This window comes from Cyrtonyx montezumae, unplaced genomic scaffold (genome assembly GCF_038088225.1).
Source record: "Cyrtonyx montezumae isolate F1298 unplaced genomic scaffold, pur_monq_1.0 scaffold_10, whole genome shotgun sequence".
Lineage (NCBI taxonomy): Eukaryota > Metazoa > Chordata > Aves > Galliformes > Odontophoridae > Cyrtonyx > Cyrtonyx montezumae.
Genome location: NW_027071826.1, coordinates 45794299 through 45816634, shown reverse-complemented (window position 1 = coordinate 45816634; position 22336 = coordinate 45794299). Strand labels below are relative to the sequence as shown.

At 40.8% G+C, this 22336-nt stretch overlaps 2 protein-coding genes across 3 annotated transcripts in view; both read right to left on the bottom strand.

Annotated features, from left to right (window-relative positions):
* Nucleotides 1-158: 158 nt before the first annotated feature.
* Nucleotides 159-22336, bottom strand: part of LOC136060573 (serum amyloid A protein) — a 53008-nt gene continuing 30830 nt past the window's right edge. The window contains exons 1-4 of one of the 2 annotated variants that reach the window (XM_065755240.1): nucleotides 1841-1860; nucleotides 1414-1543; nucleotides 564-702; nucleotides 159-354 (exon numbers count right to left, since the gene is read on the bottom strand). In XM_065755240.1, the coding sequence (XP_065611312.1) occupies nucleotides 213-354; nucleotides 564-702; nucleotides 1414-1516 (384 nt within the window). In that variant the 5' untranslated portion in view covers nucleotides 1517-1543; nucleotides 1841-1860 and the 3' untranslated portion in view covers nucleotides 159-212. Of the gene's footprint in view, nucleotides 355-563; nucleotides 703-1413; nucleotides 1544-1840; nucleotides 1861-22336 lie in introns of those variants that run through there. The other variant, XM_065755239.1, reaches the window with a different exon arrangement.
* On the bottom strand, nucleotides 5395-22114 carry HPS5 (HPS5 biogenesis of lysosomal organelles complex 2 subunit 2). The gene is made up of 22 exons (XM_065755224.1): nucleotides 21980-22114; nucleotides 21449-21559; nucleotides 21104-21168; nucleotides 20350-20542; nucleotides 19067-19204; nucleotides 18342-18553; nucleotides 17996-18067; nucleotides 17795-17883; nucleotides 16916-17094; nucleotides 16534-16692; nucleotides 15289-15448; nucleotides 13527-13650; nucleotides 12004-12150; nucleotides 11176-11250; nucleotides 10062-10663; nucleotides 9119-9242; nucleotides 8756-8911; nucleotides 8173-8292; nucleotides 7757-7870; nucleotides 7326-7432; nucleotides 6439-6727; nucleotides 5395-6025 (listed from the first exon to the last, which is right to left on the bottom strand). The coding sequence occupies exons 1-22, from the start codon at nucleotides 22112-22114 to the stop codon at nucleotides 5965-5967; spliced, it is 3432 nt and encodes a 1143-aa protein (XP_065611296.1). The 3' UTR covers nucleotides 5395-5964.

Genomic DNA, 22336 nt, shown 5'->3' with positions numbered 1-22336 from the left:
GCGGCGGCGGCGGCCAGAGCGGCGCCTGCGCGCACGGAGCCCCCACAGCGCCCCCTAGCGGCCGGGGCGCCGAGCCCGCCCCACCGCCCAGAGGGACCCCCGCCCCTCGGCAGCGGCGTCGCCGCGGCGCACAGAAAGCATTCGAGTGCAAACGGAGCAGTTGGCTTTATTGGACCGCACGAGGAAGGGGTTACAAGGGAGACGGAGCAACTTCAGTATTTGCTGGGAAGGCCTTTGGGCCTGTAGCGGTTGGGATCGCCGCCGGCTCTGCCCCACGCGTTGGCCTCTTGGTCGAGCCGAGTGTCCTCCGCGCCTCTCCCGCTCACACCGCTCTGCCAGTTCTCCCGGGCGTTGCTGCAAGGAGAGGCCGCCTGAACCGCCGACACCCCGCTCCCCAACGCAGTCCGGCTCAGTGCTGGTTCCCTCCCGCGGGACTGCTTCCCCTCCCCTCCGTTCCCCTTCTGGATCCGAAGCTTTATACACATCAAGAAGGATTTCACTCCAACTGGCACACCTGAGCCCCTAGCAACTCCCTGCTAACGAGACAGATAGCGTGCCGTTACCTGATCACTCTGGCTGCCCAAGCACCACCAGGTCCTCTTCGGGCAGCATCGTAATTGCCACGAGCATGGAAATACTTGTCTGCGCCAATGTAGTTGGCCTCACGCATGTCCCGGTATGCTCTCCACATATCCCGTGCGCCTGAAGAGAGCACACAGAGGTGACATTAACTTTGATGTCCCATTCCAGCAGCAGCCAAACACCACTTCAGCCAGAAGCCCACGACTGCTGCTGGGCAAGGAAGCCACACGTGTTCCCAGGGCTCCCTAGAGAAACCTCTCTTATCAACCTCTATTAAACCAGGGAAGGTTAGCAAAGCAGAATAAAAGAGGCCCCTTGAAGAGAACTTCACGGAGCCACTGAGGCTTTGCTTGGCTCTGGTGCCTAAAGGGCAGGAGTTGCTCTTTCTCAAAGCAAGCTGGCAGTGCACTTCAGTTCCATAGTGTGCACTAGAGAACGTACCAATAGCAGTTAGAGGGTTTGGGTACCCAGTTTGTTCACAAAAAGCATTCTGTGAGCATGTGCCTATTCCTGCAATCTCTGTGCCTTGTTTTTTTTCTGCCTCTCTGCCCCTCCAGGGGTGCCCCCAAGCCTGAGCCCAGGCCTGTCATATTCCTTGTGCTGTGCTTGGAAAAACCTACGGATCACACAGGCACTTGTCTGTGTGGGCCTTGGCGTGGGAGTTGCCCACTGAAAAGGCTTGCGGGAGCTGGTCAACGCCCCCTCCTGGCAGCAGAGACCAAGAGGCTCCCTAATGCAGAGCGGCAGACCTCCTTGACTGGAGGACTGCACTTAGCCTGTGCTCAGGGACATAGTCCTGAGGGAAAGACCCGTGGTGACGGAACAACTTACCTCCAGCTGCATCCCTGACAAACTTGAAGCCACTGGAGAATGGATTGTCGGCACTTGCATATACAATAATGGAGAGCAACACGAAGCAGATGCAGAGCCTCATGGTTCCCCACCCAAGCGTGACACGGAGCTGTAAGAAAATTAGAGAGATGAGCAGTTTCAGAGCACCTCTTAGAGATTTCACACCCATAGCTGTGCCCAGGGAGCTGCAGAAGCAGTCATGCAGCCACCCCAAAGCTTATGGCCTGCCCAAGAGCTCAACATAGGACTTCTTGACAAAGGCAGACAAGCAGGAGAAATTTACATTTTAGCATTCCTTGCTGCCCCTTCCATGAGAACAGAGAAGTCCCACATAGCTAAAACATCCGTTCTGTTCCCAAATACCAAAAGCAGTGCATGCATTGCATAGATTCAGAGTATCACTCACCACTCCAGAAAGGCAAAACCAGAGGCCAGGTGGAAGTGAAGCCTGTCTTGTGCACTTTCAGAGAGGGTATTTATAAGCAACTTAAACCCCTAAAAAGAGGAAATTGGAAAGGATAACCAGGACTGGGAATTTCCCAGCACCATTGCAGTTTCACAGTCACAATCTGCCCTTATCCTGGCTGAATGTTCCTGTTACGCAATGTTTTGTAAAGTATATGGTGCTTTGTTTTCCACAGATTTGCCCCTCATAGCAAACAGATTGAGAAACTTCCACAAAAAACTGAAGTGTTGTGGCTGACTTCAGTTTTTTTGGCTCTGGTGCTAGAATGAGCTCAGATGAGAAGCTGCCTGATCATCTGCCTTCACCTTGAAGCATGAGATGGGGGATCTGTGCCCTTGCACAAGCATACAAGGGCTTATATGGCCGCCACAGGGAAGGCCTAAATGGCTCATTCTTGCTTTGCTTGCTCCCACAGATTCCTCTTGAGGGGTATTAAGCCATCCTACTTCCACAATGGCTCAGTGGAGTCCCAGAAGGCTAAAGGCGAACGTTTTAATGAAGGGAAAATTCAAACCCACGTAGCCAAATCTCTGCTAAGTTCTAAGATAATCATATTAACCATCAAGCCCTGTTGCTGTGGTTCACAGCTTGAGTATCAGTATCTTCCTCTTGCATTTGCACCATGTCACAAAGTGCTTGGCACTTGCTTTCCCTGTACAACAACCAACATGTTTCCTCTGCAGAAGGCTCTGGACAGAACACGTAGAATGCCTCCCTTTACACGTCTCATACATGATTTAACAACTCCACAGTTTCTTTAAACGTTATTCACAATCCTGTCACTTAGTAAGCAGCTAGAGCTGAAGTGCTGTAGCATGAGGTAAAAGAGGTGCATTAACATACACCTTAGCTACCACAGGGACTGGAGTGCTGTTTTATTACAATTCTGTTCATATCCTACAGATGACTTAAATCCCTTTCAGCACCTATCAGCACAAGCTCCTTCTCTGCTGACTGCCAACAGTCCACTCTGTCTCCTCTTCAGTTTTTAATTTAAATTAAGTCACAACTGGAAAATGATTCCTTTGAACTAGAACAGAACTCATTAAAGCATAAGCCACTGTGTCCAGGGACCTAGAAGGTGCCCACATAACTGACCTAAAGAACTTTCTAGAATGCAGAAAGCATTTCTGGGTTTTCAGACCTGGTCTTCTATTTCACATTCTCATCAAACCATCTTCTGAAAATGGTACAAACATGAAGATAACTGCAACAAGATTGGCACTGGCATGTGAATTGCTTATCCTTGACTCTGCCCGGAAAGCACTGCTTTCCCTTGGCCAACAGAAACAAGCTGCAGCCAACAGCTGCTACATTTGAATGAAGACGTGGGCAAGCTGCCAGCAAGAGTGAAGAAGGGTGGAATAATCCTGTCTGTATTCTAGGTACGTTTAAGGGCCCCTCCAAGACTGTATTCTGACTTCGTATATTCTGATACAGTTAAGATAAAACACAATCTGGAAGCTCCACCCCTCAAACTGGCCTTTAATTTTAACTGTAAATGCAGTCATTTTGAAATCAAGGTATTATGTAATCTAAGTCACTAAGCCTCTGACTGGGAAATGGAAGGTGATTTCCCAGCTCAGGCACAGCAGTAAATGCTGTTTTTCTATATTCTGGGAAGTAAGATGGTTTCATCTTAGCTTACCCAAACAAAATTCACTTTTTTTTTGTTTGCTTTTGTTTGCAATGCTGCTCTGTGCAATATTTGCTAGCATTGGTGTCAGGCTTGCAGAACAATTGCAAAACTCAATACTTTCCAGTTCTGTAAGATAGAGATTGCATGCATAAATGCTTATCTTAAATAGAATAATAAAAAAACCATACTTGTAAATGAATTTTAACAGTGAAGTTGTGTTTTCAGGCAGGTTAAAGACTTCTTTTTTTTGTTTTTCTTTTTTTTTTGTGAGGGGGGAAACCTACTTAAAAGTTGCTCTATGCAAAGCCCCCTTCATTCATTTCTGCTTCTTCAGAGTCCCTGCTACCAACAGTCAGCAAAACACGAGGATAACTACAGCCCATCTGCTTCAGCACAGGCAGGCTCAAACCGTGGGTGCTGTAATGCCTCAGTGGCTGATGAGAGTTGGCAGATGGGATCCTTCAGGAAGCTTTCTGATGATGGCATAATGCTGTACAACTAAATTCTAAACATTAAACCATTTCGCGTCACACTTTCTCCATGTTTAAGTCTTCTTTAAGAAAAAATTGTAACTCTTGACAAGTTAAGCGAAGTCACCAGCACAAACTCATGTTACGCACCAGATTTTAACAAACGCTTCCCATTAGGTTAGCTGCATGACTACTCTGACACAAAGTTCAAGAAAAAGAAACAAAACTGAAAAACTTTACATTTAAGTGATGATTTATTGTAAAAAAAAATTAAAAAAAAAGTTACAGCCCAGTCCTCACCAGTGGTTACTCAAGTGTACAAAAACCTCACAGAAGGGGAAAGGAAATTGTTATGTATACAATGTACATGGATCAAACAAAGTGAAACAGTTGAGACCAGAAATAAGGCAGCTACATTCTTACAAATTCAGCAAAATTCCCTATTAAGGGCACCAATAGCACTCAGCTGAAGATACAATGTACTGCAAAAAACCGTTAAGCCACTGAGGTAGCAACCTGCTAATTTGGCAGGTAAGAGAACAGCCACAGGCGTTTTCGATTTAACCTCCCCAGACTGCACGCGCCTGCGTTCTATTCCAACAGTCCTACTATAATGTGACATGAGGGTGTGGTGTGTTTCTGATACCAGAAGGATTTAGTTGCTTTCCAATGTCAAAACACAGAATTGAAAACTTAGAAAGTTTTCTTTTTCAGAAGTACTTACTGGTTGGATTTTCCACAAGCAATGTTATTAAGAGATGAAAGCCTGCTACTAACTCGCTATCTGTAGCTTCACTTCCTCTAGTGAAATAACAAACTCCTCACAATAGTTTTTCCTGCAATTGAGATGAAAAAGACTGTAAGATTGTATTATTAGTCTTATCTTGATGAAAATAAAAGCATTACTTCCCAACAGTGTAAGAGCTGCAAACATACCTAAGACTATTGCTAGATCTTCATAAAGAAATATTTTGAAATCATTTATTGACATTATGGATTTTGAAGGAATTAGAACTGAGTTCTAACCCATGCATTAATTTCCTGTTTAACTGACCTCTGTAAACACCAACTGCTGACTAGGTACTGCAACCTTCTGCTAAAAGGGTGAGAATGTGATAGTGAGAAGGGCCCAAACCAGTGACCTAGACCGAAATCTGTTCAAATATTTATTCAGTGCAGAAACCATGTTCTTACAAACCATAGCTGTGTAGATGTGAAATTAACCCAGGTGATTTTATAAGTCTTCATATTCTATTTGATTTTTAAAAACATTTCCTGCTCGATGGCATCAATTGAACAATACTCTGAATGTTGACTTTAAAAAAAAAATGGTTAAAATAAGGTGGGGTGCTCTTGCTTTCTAAAGGTCAAAATTCACCGAGGAATGCTGTTGTCCTGAGGTTTATTGAGACAGCACAGCTGAAGTCTAGTCATATTTTGCAAACAGTTACGAACCATTTTAGAAATAAATTAATTTACTGTTAATCTGTAAGATAACTGCTATTAATCAGTATTATTATCCATTCATCCACTCCCAAAAAATATCAACACAATTTGCAGGAAAACAAAAAATTACATGCTTAGATGTTTCACAAGAATGGCTTCTCATGTTCACAAACAGCAAAGAATACTTCCATACATCAGAACTCCATCTCTGAAGATTCATATTCTTAACACTTAAGTTGTTCAGACTCAAAATAAATTCAGTCAACTCAGAAGTCTGCCAGCTTAATTTTGAGATAAACACTGGATTGTTTTAAGCTCTAGAGTGCAAAATTCATCTCCAAAGGAGTAAGGAAGAACTGTGAATGGCTCCCAGTGAGATACCCCACAGATGGACACCAGCTCAATACAATCAAATCTTCTGAGAGATGCTCACTTATTTAAGAACCTGAAAGTTTCAGAGGCACTTTAACAAACAATCATTACAGTTCCCAAAGCTTTCCCAGCCATCTCTATGCTTGCTGAGACCACAAAAATCGGTCACACTTGTCCAACATGGACTGAATCAGGGCTCTGTAATAAAAGCAAAGGAAAAGTTAAACAATATTTAAAAAGCTAACAACAGAAAGAACACATTCGCTTTTTAAAATGTTTATCAGAAATGCGATTACATTTCAGAGGTGCTATCATGATAGCAATGCGTGCCTTCTCTGAAGGGAAGCAGCAGGAAGCAAGACAGACATCTCCTTCACATATAGCTAACGTATAATTTCTTATTTCCCTCCTTTCCCCCCTTTTAAGATGCCTATATTGCACAATGCATACTTCTTAAGAGAAAAACTTTCAGCTGAGTTTAAAATTCAAGAATTCAAGAGTGAAATTGCTGTTTGTTTGTTTTAACTTTTTGTTAACTACAAAGTTTAAAGCATGAAGATCTAAAACAAACGATGCATCGGTGAAAGATCCGTGCATACACACCATCTTACCTTTGCCTTTTCTCAGCAATTTTCAGTATCTCGCAGACACTAGTAAATCTTTCCGACAATTCTAGCATCAAGCCACACTCTTTTAGTAGAGGCAAGGCACGATTTGGGCCAATGGCCTTTGCTAATAAAAGAGCTACGTTTTCCACAGTGATGCAATTTGGCCAGCTAGGGCTACCACTGCTGCTGACAGCATTCCCATTCTGCAGGCCATCGCTGTGGAAAGCACTGCTATGATTTTGTGCAAGATGCAGAAGAAACTTCCATTCTTCTGTGGTTTCTGGAACTGAACCTACATGCAAAATGAGGTTGTTATATTACTTGTAAAGCACAGTCTGTTACAAGCTTACTGTTTTAAACATGCCTATACTTTAAAAGGACACAAGCTATTCTGTTTTCCCTTAGGAGAAATAAGAAAAGTCAGCATTGTCAGTAAAGAAATCATGTACAGAAGGGAACTGCTTTGACTGACTCTGTAAAAATTCAGTGCTGAATTACATTCTAAGCTTTGCAATACTTCCCTCTAAGATCTGCCACGCAAGAAAATGCTTTGCCTACTGTAACTCTGTGCATGTACACATGCATGTACTGTGGTGTTGCAGGGAGGCTAGCTATTCCTATTTTTATTCCTGACTAACAACCCTACATCCCTGAAGTTTTAAACATTTCTACCAAGACTGATTTCACAAAGCACTGTGTTTGAACTAACAGCATAACAGCCATTCATGTTTTTCAAATATGCTGCAGTGCACTCAGCTAGTGAAACTGTTCCCAAAACACTTATTAAAACAAAGAAGTTTAACTCAACTTCTGACAAACTTAATCAGTAAAGATCAAGGGCAGTTGCCAATATTGGAGAAATATGTTCACATAGCTTAAGATTCACCAACCATCTTCTTCATTCAGCAGGCTCAAATCATCCAAACGAGCAATATTAGTCAAGGCTTCCATTCTTCTATCCAGCTCCAGGCAGAGATAAAGATATCCAGGCCAAAACCTTAAATAGGAAAGTAAATATTTCCAGGAATCAAATATTCAGTCTGAAGTGAAGTTGACAATAGCAAAGCATTCACTTAAGACATCAGTCAAGATGGAAGCAAGTGAAGTTCCTGAATGCCAGAAGCAATATTATCCATTACAGTGTACACAGACAACACCACGCATCCAAAATGGGTATTGGGAGCATCAAACTGGACTCTTAAAATTCATCCTCAGAAGAGGAAACATTTTTCAATCAGACACGCTTGTGGAAGGAGCAGACAGGTGGCTTAGATTTGGATCTTTTCAGGGTCAGAGTATAACTAGGGAGTTTTCATCTTACCCATGTGATTTACAAACATCAGCCATCTTCTCTTTTGTAGCAAAATCAGCTGGGAGCTTAATCAAAAGCAAAATGAGTTGGCTGTATCCCCAGGTAAACAAATGCGACCGCGGCCTAAAAGATAAGAAAATGTTTTCATACATTAATGTTTTCTTAAAAAAAAAAAAAATCTATGTTTGCTCTATGAGAAAATCAGGAGTGTCACATGAGAAATGGGAAACAAACAAGACAGTGTCTCACTGTGTTTCAGTAAAAGCAATCATTCTGTAAAGCATTATGGACAAAGTTATTTAATCCTTTGGTTGCTTCTGCTGAACTCTGCAATATACAAAATGCTCCAGGCATTCACTGACATCCTAGCTGTCACATAAAACTTAAGCCAAAAGCCCAGAGACCTTGGGCAAATCCTAATTTACCTGGGACTTCCTTCTGCATCTACAGTGTTTGCAATTTGTGGTGCATCATGAGAAACTGCCAAGCACAACCAATCCAGTCGTACTGATTCTGGCTGCAGAAGAGATCGAAGGAGAGACGACCTAGAAAGCAAAGCATTTAGGAAAAAAACTGCCTTTAGGTATACTGGCCATACAGAGACATGAACATTTGCATGTGGACAAAAAAGCCACCGTGATATAAAATTTAATATGGAAAAATCTAGAAAGTTTGCTGTTTCTAGGAACTGAAGGGAACTACAGGAAAACAAGCTGATGGGCTGCATTACCCTCTACACCCTTTTTTTCACCATTTTTTAAATGCTACCTAGCCTTGGTAAACTGAACTGCAGACACAGGAACAAAGCCATTCAACTCGAAGCATTATTCACAACAATTCTGCCAAAACTAGCACCTAAGCTAACAAAACCCAGTTTGAGAAAGCAACTAGAACTGGCAGAACGAACAGGCATCTAATGCTAGAGAAAGCCAGAGATACAGAAACAGTTAAAAACAAAAAACTCACAGCTATACAACAACAGATACAGAGATACCGTATTACCATTACCTTGTATCCTCTGGCACCGACTTCAAAAGGCTATCTAAATATGCTAAAAAGTGAGCAGGATTATTCCTGCAAAGCTGCTTGATATCAGAAGGCACAATAGAAGGGTAGAAATTGGTCAAGGGCCGAAGAGCTGTTTCCCCAAATTTTTCATAAAGTCTGAAGAGAGAGAAAATAAACCCAAACAAACTGTTCTCAGTGCCAAACAGCAACATTACCAATTTGCAAATATACCTTTCAAATTCAAGATAGCACCGAGAGGTGATCTTTTTAAAAAAGGTTCCCAGAGCACTTCATAAAACATGAAGTGAAAAGCTCTCAGTTAACAGCATGGAGGACAAGGGAAAGGAAGACTTAACTACAAACCTTTGAGCATGTACCAGCAACAGAGGGCTATCACCCCAAGGCCCCAAGTCATGCAACTGCTTCAGTATTTTCAACATATCTTCATTTTCCATTGCCAAAGTCACTGGACTGTGACACGTTAGCTCTGAAATAAATTAAATCTCAACATCACTAAGCAGTGTTTACACTTCACAGTTACAAATGATATAAGTAAGGCATGGAATAATTTTCTTGAAGCCTCAGGACTTCAGAAGGAGTAGTTTTTCTCCTCCGAAAAAAAAGAATCCCACTGTGGGACATACGTATGTACACTGCCAAATAAAACGTATACAATAACTGCAGATCTACAATTGCTTCTATTAACAAATAAAAGCTTCAGTTTGGTCACTGATGTCATAGAAAGCAGAGCTCAACATAAACCTTGACTGTGATGAAATGTGGGCATTAGGCCACAAACAACTATAGTCCCACTGAAGACAAACTAGGACTGTATCCATTACTTTTATATTTAAGACTCCCACAGAAATCTTCAATTCCCAATGCAAACACTGAAGCTTCAACTCCTACTTTTTGCTTATTACCACATAAATTTGAGTCTAATTACATTCCCCTGCTCATTGAAGAATATGTACTTGGTTTAAAATAGAGCTGTTCTAACAGCATTTGACCAACGAACTCCATAAAAATCAAAGGTTCAAAAGTAGTTTCTGTGGAATTGCAAGGAACAGTCCCGCCCAGGAACCTGTAGTTTTCAGACTTCCAGGGAAAAATCCCGAGACAACACCAAAGCAGTTCAAAAGCTTCCATCCACCAATCAACCTTCCCCTCCCCTGTATCACATTATATCCACAGAAGGAAAATTTGCTTACACAAATGGGAGCATATTTGAGTTTTTCCTTCCCCTTTTTCCTCCCTAACAAAATCATGCTCTAAGTTTACTAGTAGTAAGGTCTTCATCAGTTACCTTTCAATCCTGTAATATATGTTTCCCATACATTAGGGTTGCTTGTATACATGGTTATAATACACTGCTTTAGTCTTTTTAAATCCAGAAGAAAGAAGTAGCTTTGTATGAATCTGCAAGCAAAGGTCCACAAAACTGCTGGTGGAAGACTCTGATCAGAGCTTTCCTCCGCATCACCATTTCCACAAGAAAATACACGCAGTTCAAAACACAGCGTTGTCAACTCAACCAGGTCTTTCTGAACATCTGGTTCTAGCTCACATGGAGAAGACACTCGAAAGCAGCCATCCAGAAGTCCCTTCAGATCAGTACAATCATCATGTATGGTTTGGCTTTCGCAGGTTTCATCTTCATTTTCAGTACAGTTTTCTGCAATGCAACTCGGTACTTTTCCTACTATGTCTCCACCATTTGGATCTCCTTGCAGGTTTTCCTCCAGGACTTCCCTATGTTCTTCAGCACATATAGCCTTTCTCTTCTGAACAGAGGAAGCAGAATGTTCTTTGCTGCCAAATTTTTCTTCCAGAAAGACAAGCCACTCCTGTAACACCCTTTTCATACACTGTGGTTCTAACAAAACCAGGGGATCCTGGAGTTTGGCTCTGTAGAAAAGAAAGCTGCTGAGTTGCTTGACAGCTGGAAGAGGTCACAAATGAAATACTATGTGTTTTGTGTAACTCTTAAGCATACTCCAAAATCTGACTTATAGCCAGTTGCTGTTCTCGTGGTTCCAATTGCATCAGAAAGAATTTAGGCTAATCACACCATGTACATTTGATGTTAATATATCATTACCTCTCCGAGCTTTCTTTTGTAATTTATTTTTGTTTGTTAGGTGTGGGCTTTTTCTTTTTTTTTTTTCCCTTTTCTTTTTTCCATTTTTATTTTAGGTTTGCTTGTAGTTAGGATACAGTTACTTCAGTGTTAACCTTTTGTCCTAAGGTTATAGCATCCTGCTTGGTTTTAAATAGGGAAAATTAACCATTAACTAAAACAAGAGTCTTATAGGTAACATTAAAAGATATTTATAACATTACTCTCTTTCATATGTAACTACAAGTCATTTTTCTCCTAAAACCTAAAATATCTAAACATTAATTTTTTCTTAGCTTACATAGCTTTTGCTGTTGCAGCCTTAAGATCTCTCAGATGATCCTCCTCTGGAAGCTGGTGGTTCTGTGATTCTGACCTAGAAAAACACATTAATTTAAGTCTTAAATGAAGTATATATAACTAACATGAGGATTTTCCTCAGATTTGTCAAGAGATGACATTAATCCAATTATTAAAAAAATAAGAGATTATTTCCAAAGAAGCTCAATAGGAATTATCAACATCAAGAGCAATCACCAGTTACCCTTGTGTGGCCATTATTATGACTTCTGCTCTAACTACAGTTGATTTCTGATGATGCTAAATAAAAACATTATTGTGTCACCATATGAAAGTTTGCATAAATTACCAAATCACTTGAATATTGAATATGAAACAATTTAGCCCTGTATTAATTGGACAAACATTAAATAAGTTAGACATTTTATAGCTACAATCTGAAAAAAAAATGTTTTGAGGGAGAAGCATTTACTCTCTGCCCAGGAAAGAGAGGATATAAACTGCTGGACTCATACCCACACCCATGATGGGCACCACAGATCCACTATCTAAGAGCTGCTGAACACACTGCATTCTTGCTCCTCAGCGATCACAGCTCTGTGGAGACTGCATGCTCCAAGATTCAGACTGAACCAGCTCCAAGGTAAGGAGTCAGGGAGAGCCAGTGAAACCCACTTGAGTAATGACAGCAGCTGGGAACACAGCAAGCTCCCCGTTCTGCTCAATAAAGTTAGGTCTGTCTAGATTTGTGTCATAAAACCATGACAATTTGGTACCCTCAGAACATCCAGCAAATACAATTGCTAAGAAGATGAGATTTTGCACTTACTCTCTCTCTTCCTGGGGAGATGCTACCAGATTAACAGATACCTCCTGCTGCTGCTCATCATCCTTCGCTTCTTGCTTCCCTCTGTTGTCAGGACTCACATGAAGCGTACCAATCTTCTCAGTAGTTTTGCGAACAAAGCTGGAAACACTAGAAGTCAGAAGTTCAAACGTTTGAAACTGAAAGCTCACACCTGAAAGAATCAATTTCTTCCTAATCAAACCATAATTTCAGAAATCTTTATAGCCTGAAGAACTCTTGAAAAAAGGATAAAAAAATCACTGAGAAACTGCTCAGAATTCATACTTCATTTCCAATTCCATATTTAAGACTTGGGAGTTTTGCTGCTTGAAGAACAGCATCACAAACTAAGATTCAGCAAATTGATTTGACATAGATTTGCATACCAGCAGATACAGATCATCTACATTTCACTGCAGGGCTGATAAGTCATCAGTAGGAGATGACGGTCCTCAGGTGGTCAGAAGTGGTTTTACAGTACTCAAAGTTATTTCTTCAGATTATAAAGCTCATTGAAAGTATCCTTTTCACACCTTCAGTTCCTATCCTGTCACATATTTTAAAAGAAATCTCAACAAGAATACAGAAACTTAAACTTAGTACTTAAATCATGAACAGAATATAGCTGGAACTTGAAATTTTAAATATCAGCAGTAAGTGTTTGTACTTGAACTCTTAAAAACTGCTCATGGTTTTGAAAGAATTCAAAGCAGTGCGTGTACATCTCAAAGATATTCTGAGATCTTACTGTTGGTATCAGCTACAGTCTTTTGTTGCAGAGTATAATTCATGTACTCAGTAATCAAGGGATAGGCATGCAATTTCTCAGCCCATCATTATGGGCCAGAAACGTTTTGAGTAAGAAACACATGGATTTGAAACTAATTACTTAAGTATTTAATGCCACCTGCTTTCTATTTTATAATGAGTTTTAAATGCAATTTGATTTCTACACAAAACAGATACAGCATAAGCTATCACTCTGCCATGAACACTTGGGAAATTACCTAGATTTACTGAAAGGCGTCTATGTGAGAGGAAGAAGCTGGTAGACTACACAGCGTAATTTGCAAGTGTGTTCTGACAATATCTAGCACCACTTGCGTATTTTAACTTCTGCCAACAACAGCCTAGAGGAAGCCTTCTCTGATTCTTCAGAAGTCCAAGTACCAGAAAAGCTAAATATCAAAGCAGTATTTAGTAAACTTGTTTCAAGTGCAAAACACAACCACAGCTTACAAGGTAACGTTATATATTCTTAGATATTTAAAAATCTAAAGTCAAAATCTTAGCTCCACTGAAGTTTACAGCAGTTCTTCACAGATTAAAGCCTTCCTCTTGACACCAATTAAGTAGCTTAGTAAACTGGACTGCATCTCAAGCACTTCATGTCAGATGCTACATTTTTACAGAACAGAATATGAACTGTAACAGACAGCATTACAAATACAGAGGACAGGAAAGGGACAGATGTAATGGATGAGTGAACGTCCTGCAAGTTTTACCTTTCTTTGACAGCTTGGAGAGAGACGAGAGGAGATGGGGAACGAAATGATAAAGGAATACTGAATGGGAGAAATGTCTCACTCCGGTCAGCCTCAACCGTCACAGATGGATGAGATACATTGTCTAACAAATGGAATTCAAATAAACAGTCATGAAACAGTGGCCTGGCAAAAAATGAAACAGTGAAACAAACACAAGTCTGATTCCGTCCTACATAACCTACATGAGATAATTTCATGCTTTTTAGTATTTCATGTTGATGACTGCAAGGAAACAAAAATGCTACACAGGTCTCAACAAATTTTTTATTACCATCTTTGAACCTTGCAGCTCTGCTTTGATAATGGACTTTTGGCTCTATAACAATGCAAGCGACAATCACAACTGCCTGAAAACTATCTTCAAAAAACAGACTTACACTTCATTTAGAGGACAAAAAAAAATGATTTAATGCACCAATTGTTATTTAGGCAGTTAGGAAAATTTGGTATGTTTCAACTCACATTATCCTATTATGTAATTATTATGATATTATGATTATAATTATTACTATATATGCTAAATAACGTATGAACATAAACACGTGAAACGTGGCTATGGAATAAATCACTCTTATATTTGAAGAGATTCCAAAACATCGAAGTCAGAGAGCTACATATTTAACTGATAAGAATCATAGGAAATATAGAACCACTGATTATTTCCCCTTCACTCTTATATGCCCACTAGCATCTACTATGTGTTTTGATTAGTCATTTCCTGTTACAAACAAGCTGCACATTTAAGTGAATAAGAAAAAAGAACACTTCAGCAACAGTCAGAAACCTACGTGTACTGCTGAGAAGATGCTATAGAAATTCCATCAGATTTCACAATCTCTCTAGACAGTGTCTAAAGGTCATAACTGATTGTGCCTGAAAGTCCACTTTGTTCATCACACAAATCAGTAATCTAAAAACTTGTGATACCTTACGTAAATGTGACCAGGGAAACCAGTATCAGTATAGCAAGAAAACTGAGTTATTCATTAAGTCCACTTCTCTTAACTACCAAATGAGGTACGCATACTTCAAAAAGCCTACAGAAAGGCTCTAAATTTGCTATCACCTGTTGAACAGACAGAACAATTTTAACTCCCAATGTTCAAAAACTACAGCTCTTCATTTTAGAGTTCTAATGTTACAAATGACAGGCTTCCTGCACATTTTCCCACTTCTCATTTTCACGATGATGTGGGAAAGAAGGCCAAGGTAAAATTAAGGGTTACAAACATCACAACGTAGTCAGTAGGACATTACTGACAGAGATGTAAGAATTCCTATTCCCAGATAATCCTGAAGAAAGAAATCCAGAGAAAAGATTAACAAATTATTTCCTGGATCTGAAATTACTGGAAAGATAAGGACAGCAAACAAATCTCATCCAAAGCTCAATCAACACTGTCATAATCAGTCACAATAATCTTAGCATTAATGAATGAAAAAAAAGGTCTGATATGCTGGGCTCAGAAATGCTCTCTGAGCCTTTTGTTTTCTTTCTCTCATTTGTTTGTTTTTAAGTTTTCCGTTCTGTGGAGCCAGCACTCCAATGTTTTAAGAAAGAGTTTGTCTGGAAGGAGGGATAACTGTTCCCACTGATCAAATCAGAAGATTAATGGATGACTCGATAGTGGAAAATAAGAGCATAAAGCAAAACAATCAAGTTCTTATAGAATACACGAGTACTGCATCCGAAGAACACATTTTCGTTAAGAAACATTACCAAGTTCCACCTGTTCATCCTCCTGGTGAGCATGAAATTCTTTCAGTCTCTCATCTTCTGAAAAGGTTTGACTGTGGAGAGAACACGAATCTTCATCTGACTGACTGCCTCTTCTGCTAATAACACGATATATTCCGGAGTCCAAGACACTGAAGCTTTCCTGTCAGATCAAGGGAAGAATTGGACACTTTGAGTTGTACTTCCTTGTTAAACGTCCTGCAACAAATTGAATAAAACATCCCCACATAAACAACCTCACAGTACTTCATAACTCATTATCTGGGAAAGTCATATGCAATATCATATTTCTGACATACCCAGAATGGAAAAGTAAACACATGCTAAGTGCAAGTCTAGAGGCTTTATAAAGATGTACGTGTTTCAATTGCTTTTAGGAAGGTAGGCTATAGAACAACTAGTGCATTACAAGTAGTACAAGACCATGAGACAAAACCATCTTGGCTTTAGTCTCAAATCTGAGCCAGTTCACTTTACCTCATGCACACAAGAGTCCATATACTTTTTACCATTTAACCATGCACAGGTAGCACAATTACAGAGCCTCCAACACTGCCTGCTTCCAGGACATACACACTTCGGATCGCACCCAGTCTATGTAATTTCACTTTATCATTTTCTAATGAAAAAAGACCCCATACTGTTTTTTAAGCTTCACTTCTTAAACACTTAGATTAAAAACAACTCATGTTGTATTGATTACAGAATACATCCCCTTTCTTAAAAAGCTTCTGGGAAACCAAGTCAAAAAAAAGCAGCTAAATGTATTAGATAATGCTAGAAATATGCTTGATTTTTTTTCTGTAGACCTTTCTGCTTAAGTTTCATGGAGTCAGACAGTGTTTTAAACAGAGCTAAGATAGTTCTCAATATCTGCATCTACTGGTTTCACCAATGAGACTGCAGTCACAATTGAGACGACCTTCACTGAAACACTGTAAGATACAAAACTCAGCTGTGGAGAAAGCCTTCTTTGTATCAATCTTTGTCCACATCTCAGCTACTAGTCATAAAACAGTATTCCTACCTTCTTTCCATACAAGAGCTTAAAGAAGGCAAGTAGTATTTCCTACCTCTCTACACCAATGAAGTTTAGAAAGTAGCATTATTGTGTATAGTAGAGCAGGTAAAATTGACAGCCTCATCTTCAACATGAGCAATGAGATGGCTGTAAGCCACGAAGATAAAGCTACCAGGTAACATTTCGAGCATTATCAATGCACTTACATGAGATGAAATACTGCTCCTCCTACTGCTGCATGCAGAGTCTAGAGGTTCCAAATTTAAGATGAGCTCTTCCAGATGTGAGATGAGATCCTGCTGGGCTGAGGCATCCAGCTGAGACTTCAGGTGCTCCAACTTTTCTAGAGGCAAATTTTTTCTTGCCTAAAGATACACAGTAAAGCAGAAGCATTATTATTTCTAATGTCTACATAAAAATATATACATCTAATCAAAAAGCACTATATACTCGTTTTCATACTGAAAGTATAACGTGCAGCAGACTTGTTAAAAACTCCCAAAATATCAACTTCAGTACTTAACAGAAGAAAGGGACAGGAAACAGAGTGAAGTTATGCTGCATACTTACAAAGAGGTATTTACTCACCCTGCAGGAAATAAGTGAATTTTGGAAGAGACAACAGACCCTAGCAGCAAGAGTCCAGAAGCCTCTTCTCATCAGGCGCTCTACGCAGCGGTCCACCAGCAGAAGGGAAAAGTGAGCAATTTTTCCACTGGTATGCAGACAAAACAACTCATTTTTGTGAACTGCTATGTCCTGAATGTCTGCAAAACCAGATGTACAAAAAGTGTCTATGAGCCTGAAATCGTTAGCCTTTTTCTTCTTGAAGGAAGCTGACAACCTATTTCTCACCTGACCACATGCAACAGCCTAATACACACAGCACAAGTGGTACAAGCAACTACCATTACAGTATAACTACACTAGTATTTAACAGCTATGAAGCACAAATATAAATATTTTCCAGAGCTGCATTTCTAGAAAGGAGCTAGAAAGGTTGGACACTACATAGTTTTCTTTTACCATTGAAAAAGGATAAAAAACTAAATAAAGTGATAAACATGAGAGAAAAACATTAGTTTTGAAAAAAGAACAAAAACATTTGCTAGCAGAACACTTTGACCTTTCAGCAGGTTATCCTCCTCCACAGGAGGTCTAAGAATAAACAGAAATGAGGAAAAAGTACTGCAGATGCAGCTATTACCTTGTAGCATTTAATTACTGTACTGTAAGACATGCATTTTGGTCCTGCTAAGTATGGAGGGGAGGGTTGGCTGGAAGGGGTAGGGAGAAGGTTGCTAATCAAGGATATAGCTGACAGATAACAAGAAAATGAGTTTTCTAATAAATGTTCTGCAATCCAGCTGCAGAAACAGAGTTTGAAAAGGTTCTGTGTTAGGCAAGAACTTCAGAAGTGACAAACATAAGAGATAACATTATAGAACTAAGATTCTTAAAGTTTACCTTTTACTTCACTCCACAGCAAGACTTGAACACTTTGGGGAATAAAGATATAAATGCCTCTTTCTGTCCAGGTCAACACATAATGCTCACTGCAAGCAAAGCAGATGATACCCAGGCAAAAGTTAACTGATAAAGTTAACTGATTTTTGTGGTAAAGTTAATCTACTTTATCAACAAGAAACTGTGCTGAAAAATACTCACGTCAAATACAGTAGCTTGGGGAAAGATAAGGACTGTGCAAAGCAGATGGAACTAGCATAATGGGGATCTGTCCTACAAAGAAAAATTACTGTCTGTTATGAGGTCTAATTACAATAGCATCACACTCTTAACATAATATCCTCAGCCCAAGCTGGCTGCAGCTGTAGTAGTTACACTGATACCCGCAGAACCAAGGCTCTGGAATTTTTAGTTTAGCAATCAACTTCCATTATTAGAAAAGAACATAGTAATATGGCAGCTAGGATTAACATCCGAATGCACTGGGCGTGCTCAGTGAGCCCAGAAGCCCCAAGCTGGTTTATCAGCAACAATGCACACACATTACCTGAGAGTAACAACAGGGAGAGGCGGAGATGAGAGCAGCTGCTTGAACTGATGCGTGCTCTGCACTTCCCCATCAAAGTTCACCTCCCACATCCTCGAGCCAGGCCGGGCACAGTAAATCAACGGCTGCTGATTCCCACTGCTTTTTCCAGCAGGGAAGAAACATGCTCCAAATTCTCCATCTCTCTCTTTGTTACCAATTTTCCAAAACTTCTCTCTTTTGGAGAAAACACATCAGTTAAGGCTGCATTAATAAAGGCTCTCATTAATCTCATCTTATTTTTGAAAGATAAAAGAGCGAAAATGTAACTGCTGAATTGCTTTTTTAAAATTCTGTAACAAATAACATTTAAGTCTGGGTAAAGTTTATGAAAGACCAGGTACAGAAATACTAATTATTTAGAAATATTAATTATTACTTATGCCCAGACATCACACAAGAGGATAAAAGGAAACAGACAAAGACTGAAATATAGGAATCAACATAAGGAAAAGCTCTGATGTTGTGACAGCAGTGAACCATGTGCAATAGCTGCTCCGAAAACTTGTGCAGCACCCACTTCTGACGATGTTCAGGACCTAATGAGACACAGTCTCGTGCCATCTGTTCTACTGAACTGTGTTTTAAGCAGGGAAGTGAGAGTACATTATCTCCAGAAGTTCCTCCCAGTCGTAGCAGTAGTGCATTACTCTGGAAATGGCAATATTTTACAAAGCAAACATGACTTGCCTCTCAGTATCACATAAATAAGTGCGGGTAAGTGAAGATATGAGCAGTCTTCCATCCAAATAATCCAGCTGAACAACCCGAGAATCTACGGTGGTTATAATCTGAACAGGAAACATCACGAAAGCAGCAGCAGCCTATGACAAAAAAAAAATAGAAAAACTACAGGTTGAGCCTCAGTTTAGTGTAAAGACTATTTTAAGCTAGAAGTGCAAAATCAGAAAAGGCTCATGAGTACTACAAATAGAAAGCACAAGACAAAGTCAGCCAATGCAGCTCCTGTCTCCTCCTCTTTTACAAAACAAGGTTCTATTGCTCAGAGATATCAAAGTTAAAATTATCCTCTTCCCAAGATCATTACTGAAGTCTTAAGGAAAAAAGATCAGGATGCTATAGGATAAGATGATATTTCTTTATAAAAAGACCGTGGTTTTCGAAACATTAAGAGGGTTCTTTATTCTTCTGTAAGCTTTGGCCAAGTCTCTCAATTCTGCCCACAGGTACTTTCAGACAACAGACTTAAAGAAACATCTGAGGGATTACTCAAAACACACACACAAGAAAACTCTTCCATCGGATTTAGATGGTTTATATCAACACAGACATTTTATTTTTTTTAATTACTTTGCACCAATCTACCCAAATGCTCTAACGTTATACAGGTATCCTAGTTTGCATGGGTGGCAGAACAAAGTCATAGCTTGACTTCTCATTCATAAGAAATTATTAGAAACTGCTCTTCCACTTTCTAGTGGATTATCTCCATATCTGATAGCTTAATGCTGCCATTTTGTTCAAAATGTGTCCATTTCTTGCTCTGTACAAACTGTAATGCATTTGAGACTCAGAAGTCTTAATAGGCACAACCATATATTGCTCTATCCTGCCTGAAGGGAATTCTCAAAGTCTGTGCCCTACCTTGAACATAGCAAATGTGTTTAAGACAAACAGTGGACTTGCTCAAATCTCTCATGTCTGGACAAGCTTTGGTCAGAACCTCTTCCCATAAAGTCTATTGGAACCCACTGTCTCTTTGTAATGTCAAATCACATAGTTTTTGATGCTCTAGATTCAAAATCATTTTTTTGTTGAGTTACTAACATAGCTAAAGTGAAGGTAGCAGATTTACAAGTCATCATTTCCATTGTTATCTTAAGAGACTGTTTTTCATCCCAGCAGACAAAGCTACTAGAAATTTCCTCTGCTCTACATCACTTCAACAAAGAAACTCAGCCCCTCCCCAGGAACCTCTTCATCTCATAGAAAGTAAGCAGAATTCTACCTTTCCTTGTTTGGATGTGTTAATTTTGATGGCTGATACTTTCCCCACATGATCTCCTACAAAAACACGGAGGGCAGCTGTATCCCAACACAGAGCTGTAACTTTTCTGCCTTTATGTTCAGAGGAAACATAAATCCGTTCTGGCTTCCCACGACGTTCCTGATTCAGCTCCCACACTACCACAAGACCCTGGCTGCAAAATTTAGAAGAAAATACAAGTTGAGAATAACTCTTGTAGAGGCATTTTATCAGTAATAAAATGTGTTATATCAAATAAACAAAATCTATGCAAGAAGTCACCCTCAGTGCTGGCTGCATTAGAGGCTGCATGCTCCCAAGAAGTGAAACATCCTTTGTGCCACACAGCAGCAGCAGCTTTGGTCGGTTACTCTTACACTGACTGGCATTGCTAAACTTGAGGAAAAATGTGCATTTTAAACAACGTAAGTGGTACCAGCTTCAAGTTTCACTGTCACAAGTCAATAAAGATCTTTCTTTCAATGCTAAATGGTCTCAGAAGAATGCCTATCATCACAACTGCACATGTATTAGCTCTCAAACAGGTATTCTGTTACAGAAATACAACTTCTTCCCAGAATAATTAATCTAGGAATTTATTCTGTTGACACATCTACCCGTTTATTACTCACCTAGCCCTCCCTCGCCCCCTACTTCTCAATAGACATCAATCTGACATGTAGAAGTTACTTCAAAACACTGAGCCAGCATTCAGGTTTGTAAGTACATTGCTCACCTGGTGGCAACAGCAACGTAGTCTTCATCGTGTAAACAACACGCAACCCGGGAAATGGCACCCTCCTGAATGCAAATACAGCAGTGAGTGCAAGTAAGAGGTGTTCTTGTACTACCTCCACCAGGCCACAACTTTTATCTCTGCGAAATAATAGATTAAAGCCAACAGCTGCTACCAGTCTGGTGCGATGCAGGTGCTTTTATTTGTTTGGATTTTGTCTGCACACACTGAACTCTCCCTAAAAAGAGGCAGCCAACAGCACTAATGGATCAAGAGAACCAACCACCACACCTCCCCCAGTCCTGTTTCCTCTGGATGGTTCTGTACAGAACATTTTCCCCATACCTTATGAGTAAGGAAGAGCCTCTGCTTCCAACCATCCTTCTGGATAAGGTTCAGCCCTCCTCCTGAGGTGCCCAGAGCCAGCCACCTCCTTGACACAGTGATGCACGTGCACTGCAAGAGGAAAGGCCACAATGCAGAGCCCTGGCAAAAGCTGAAAGTGGTATCTTCTGTTTGTATTACAGTTCTATTTTTAGAGTCCCACTTGCCAACTCTGCATGCAGTTTGTAGAACACTGACAGCACTGAGAGTCAAAAGAGAATTGAAATGGTCTTCTTAGAAAAGGAATCGAACCGCAAAAGATAGAAACGAGCTAAAGTCACGTTTTTCACCCTACAATGACATTACAAAACACACACGTACACAGAGCAGGGTTCTGCCTTCACTTCCTCACCTCCAGCAGCACCCCACACAAGGCAGCACGCACACACCAAAGCGGACGCGACAACGCTTAGAGCTTCATTAGAAGTAACAGCCCACGTAAGGAAACCACGCGAATAAATTAAAACCAAAAGCAAACTGCCCATCACACACCTTCAGCCGAGCGGAGTCCAGCCGCAGCGCGGACAGCAGCGGGTCTAGGCACTCCAGCTCCGCCAGCACGTGGCTATAGGAGTCCGGCACGGTTGCAGGCAGCGCCGTACGTGCGGCATACGGCACCGAGGCCATAACGCGCGGGGTTACAGCCCCTACCCGCACCGTACGCGCCGCCACACGCCAGCAGCCACCGCCCCGCCGCACGTGACCCGCGGAGTGGGCGGGACGAGCGGCTCGAGGCCGCTGCCCGCTGCGTCACGCCGGGCGCGCGGCAGGAAGCTGCGTCACGCGCGCCCGCCTGGACGGCCACGTGACGCTGACGCGCGGCGCCCCCTCCCGCCGCGGGCCGATGCC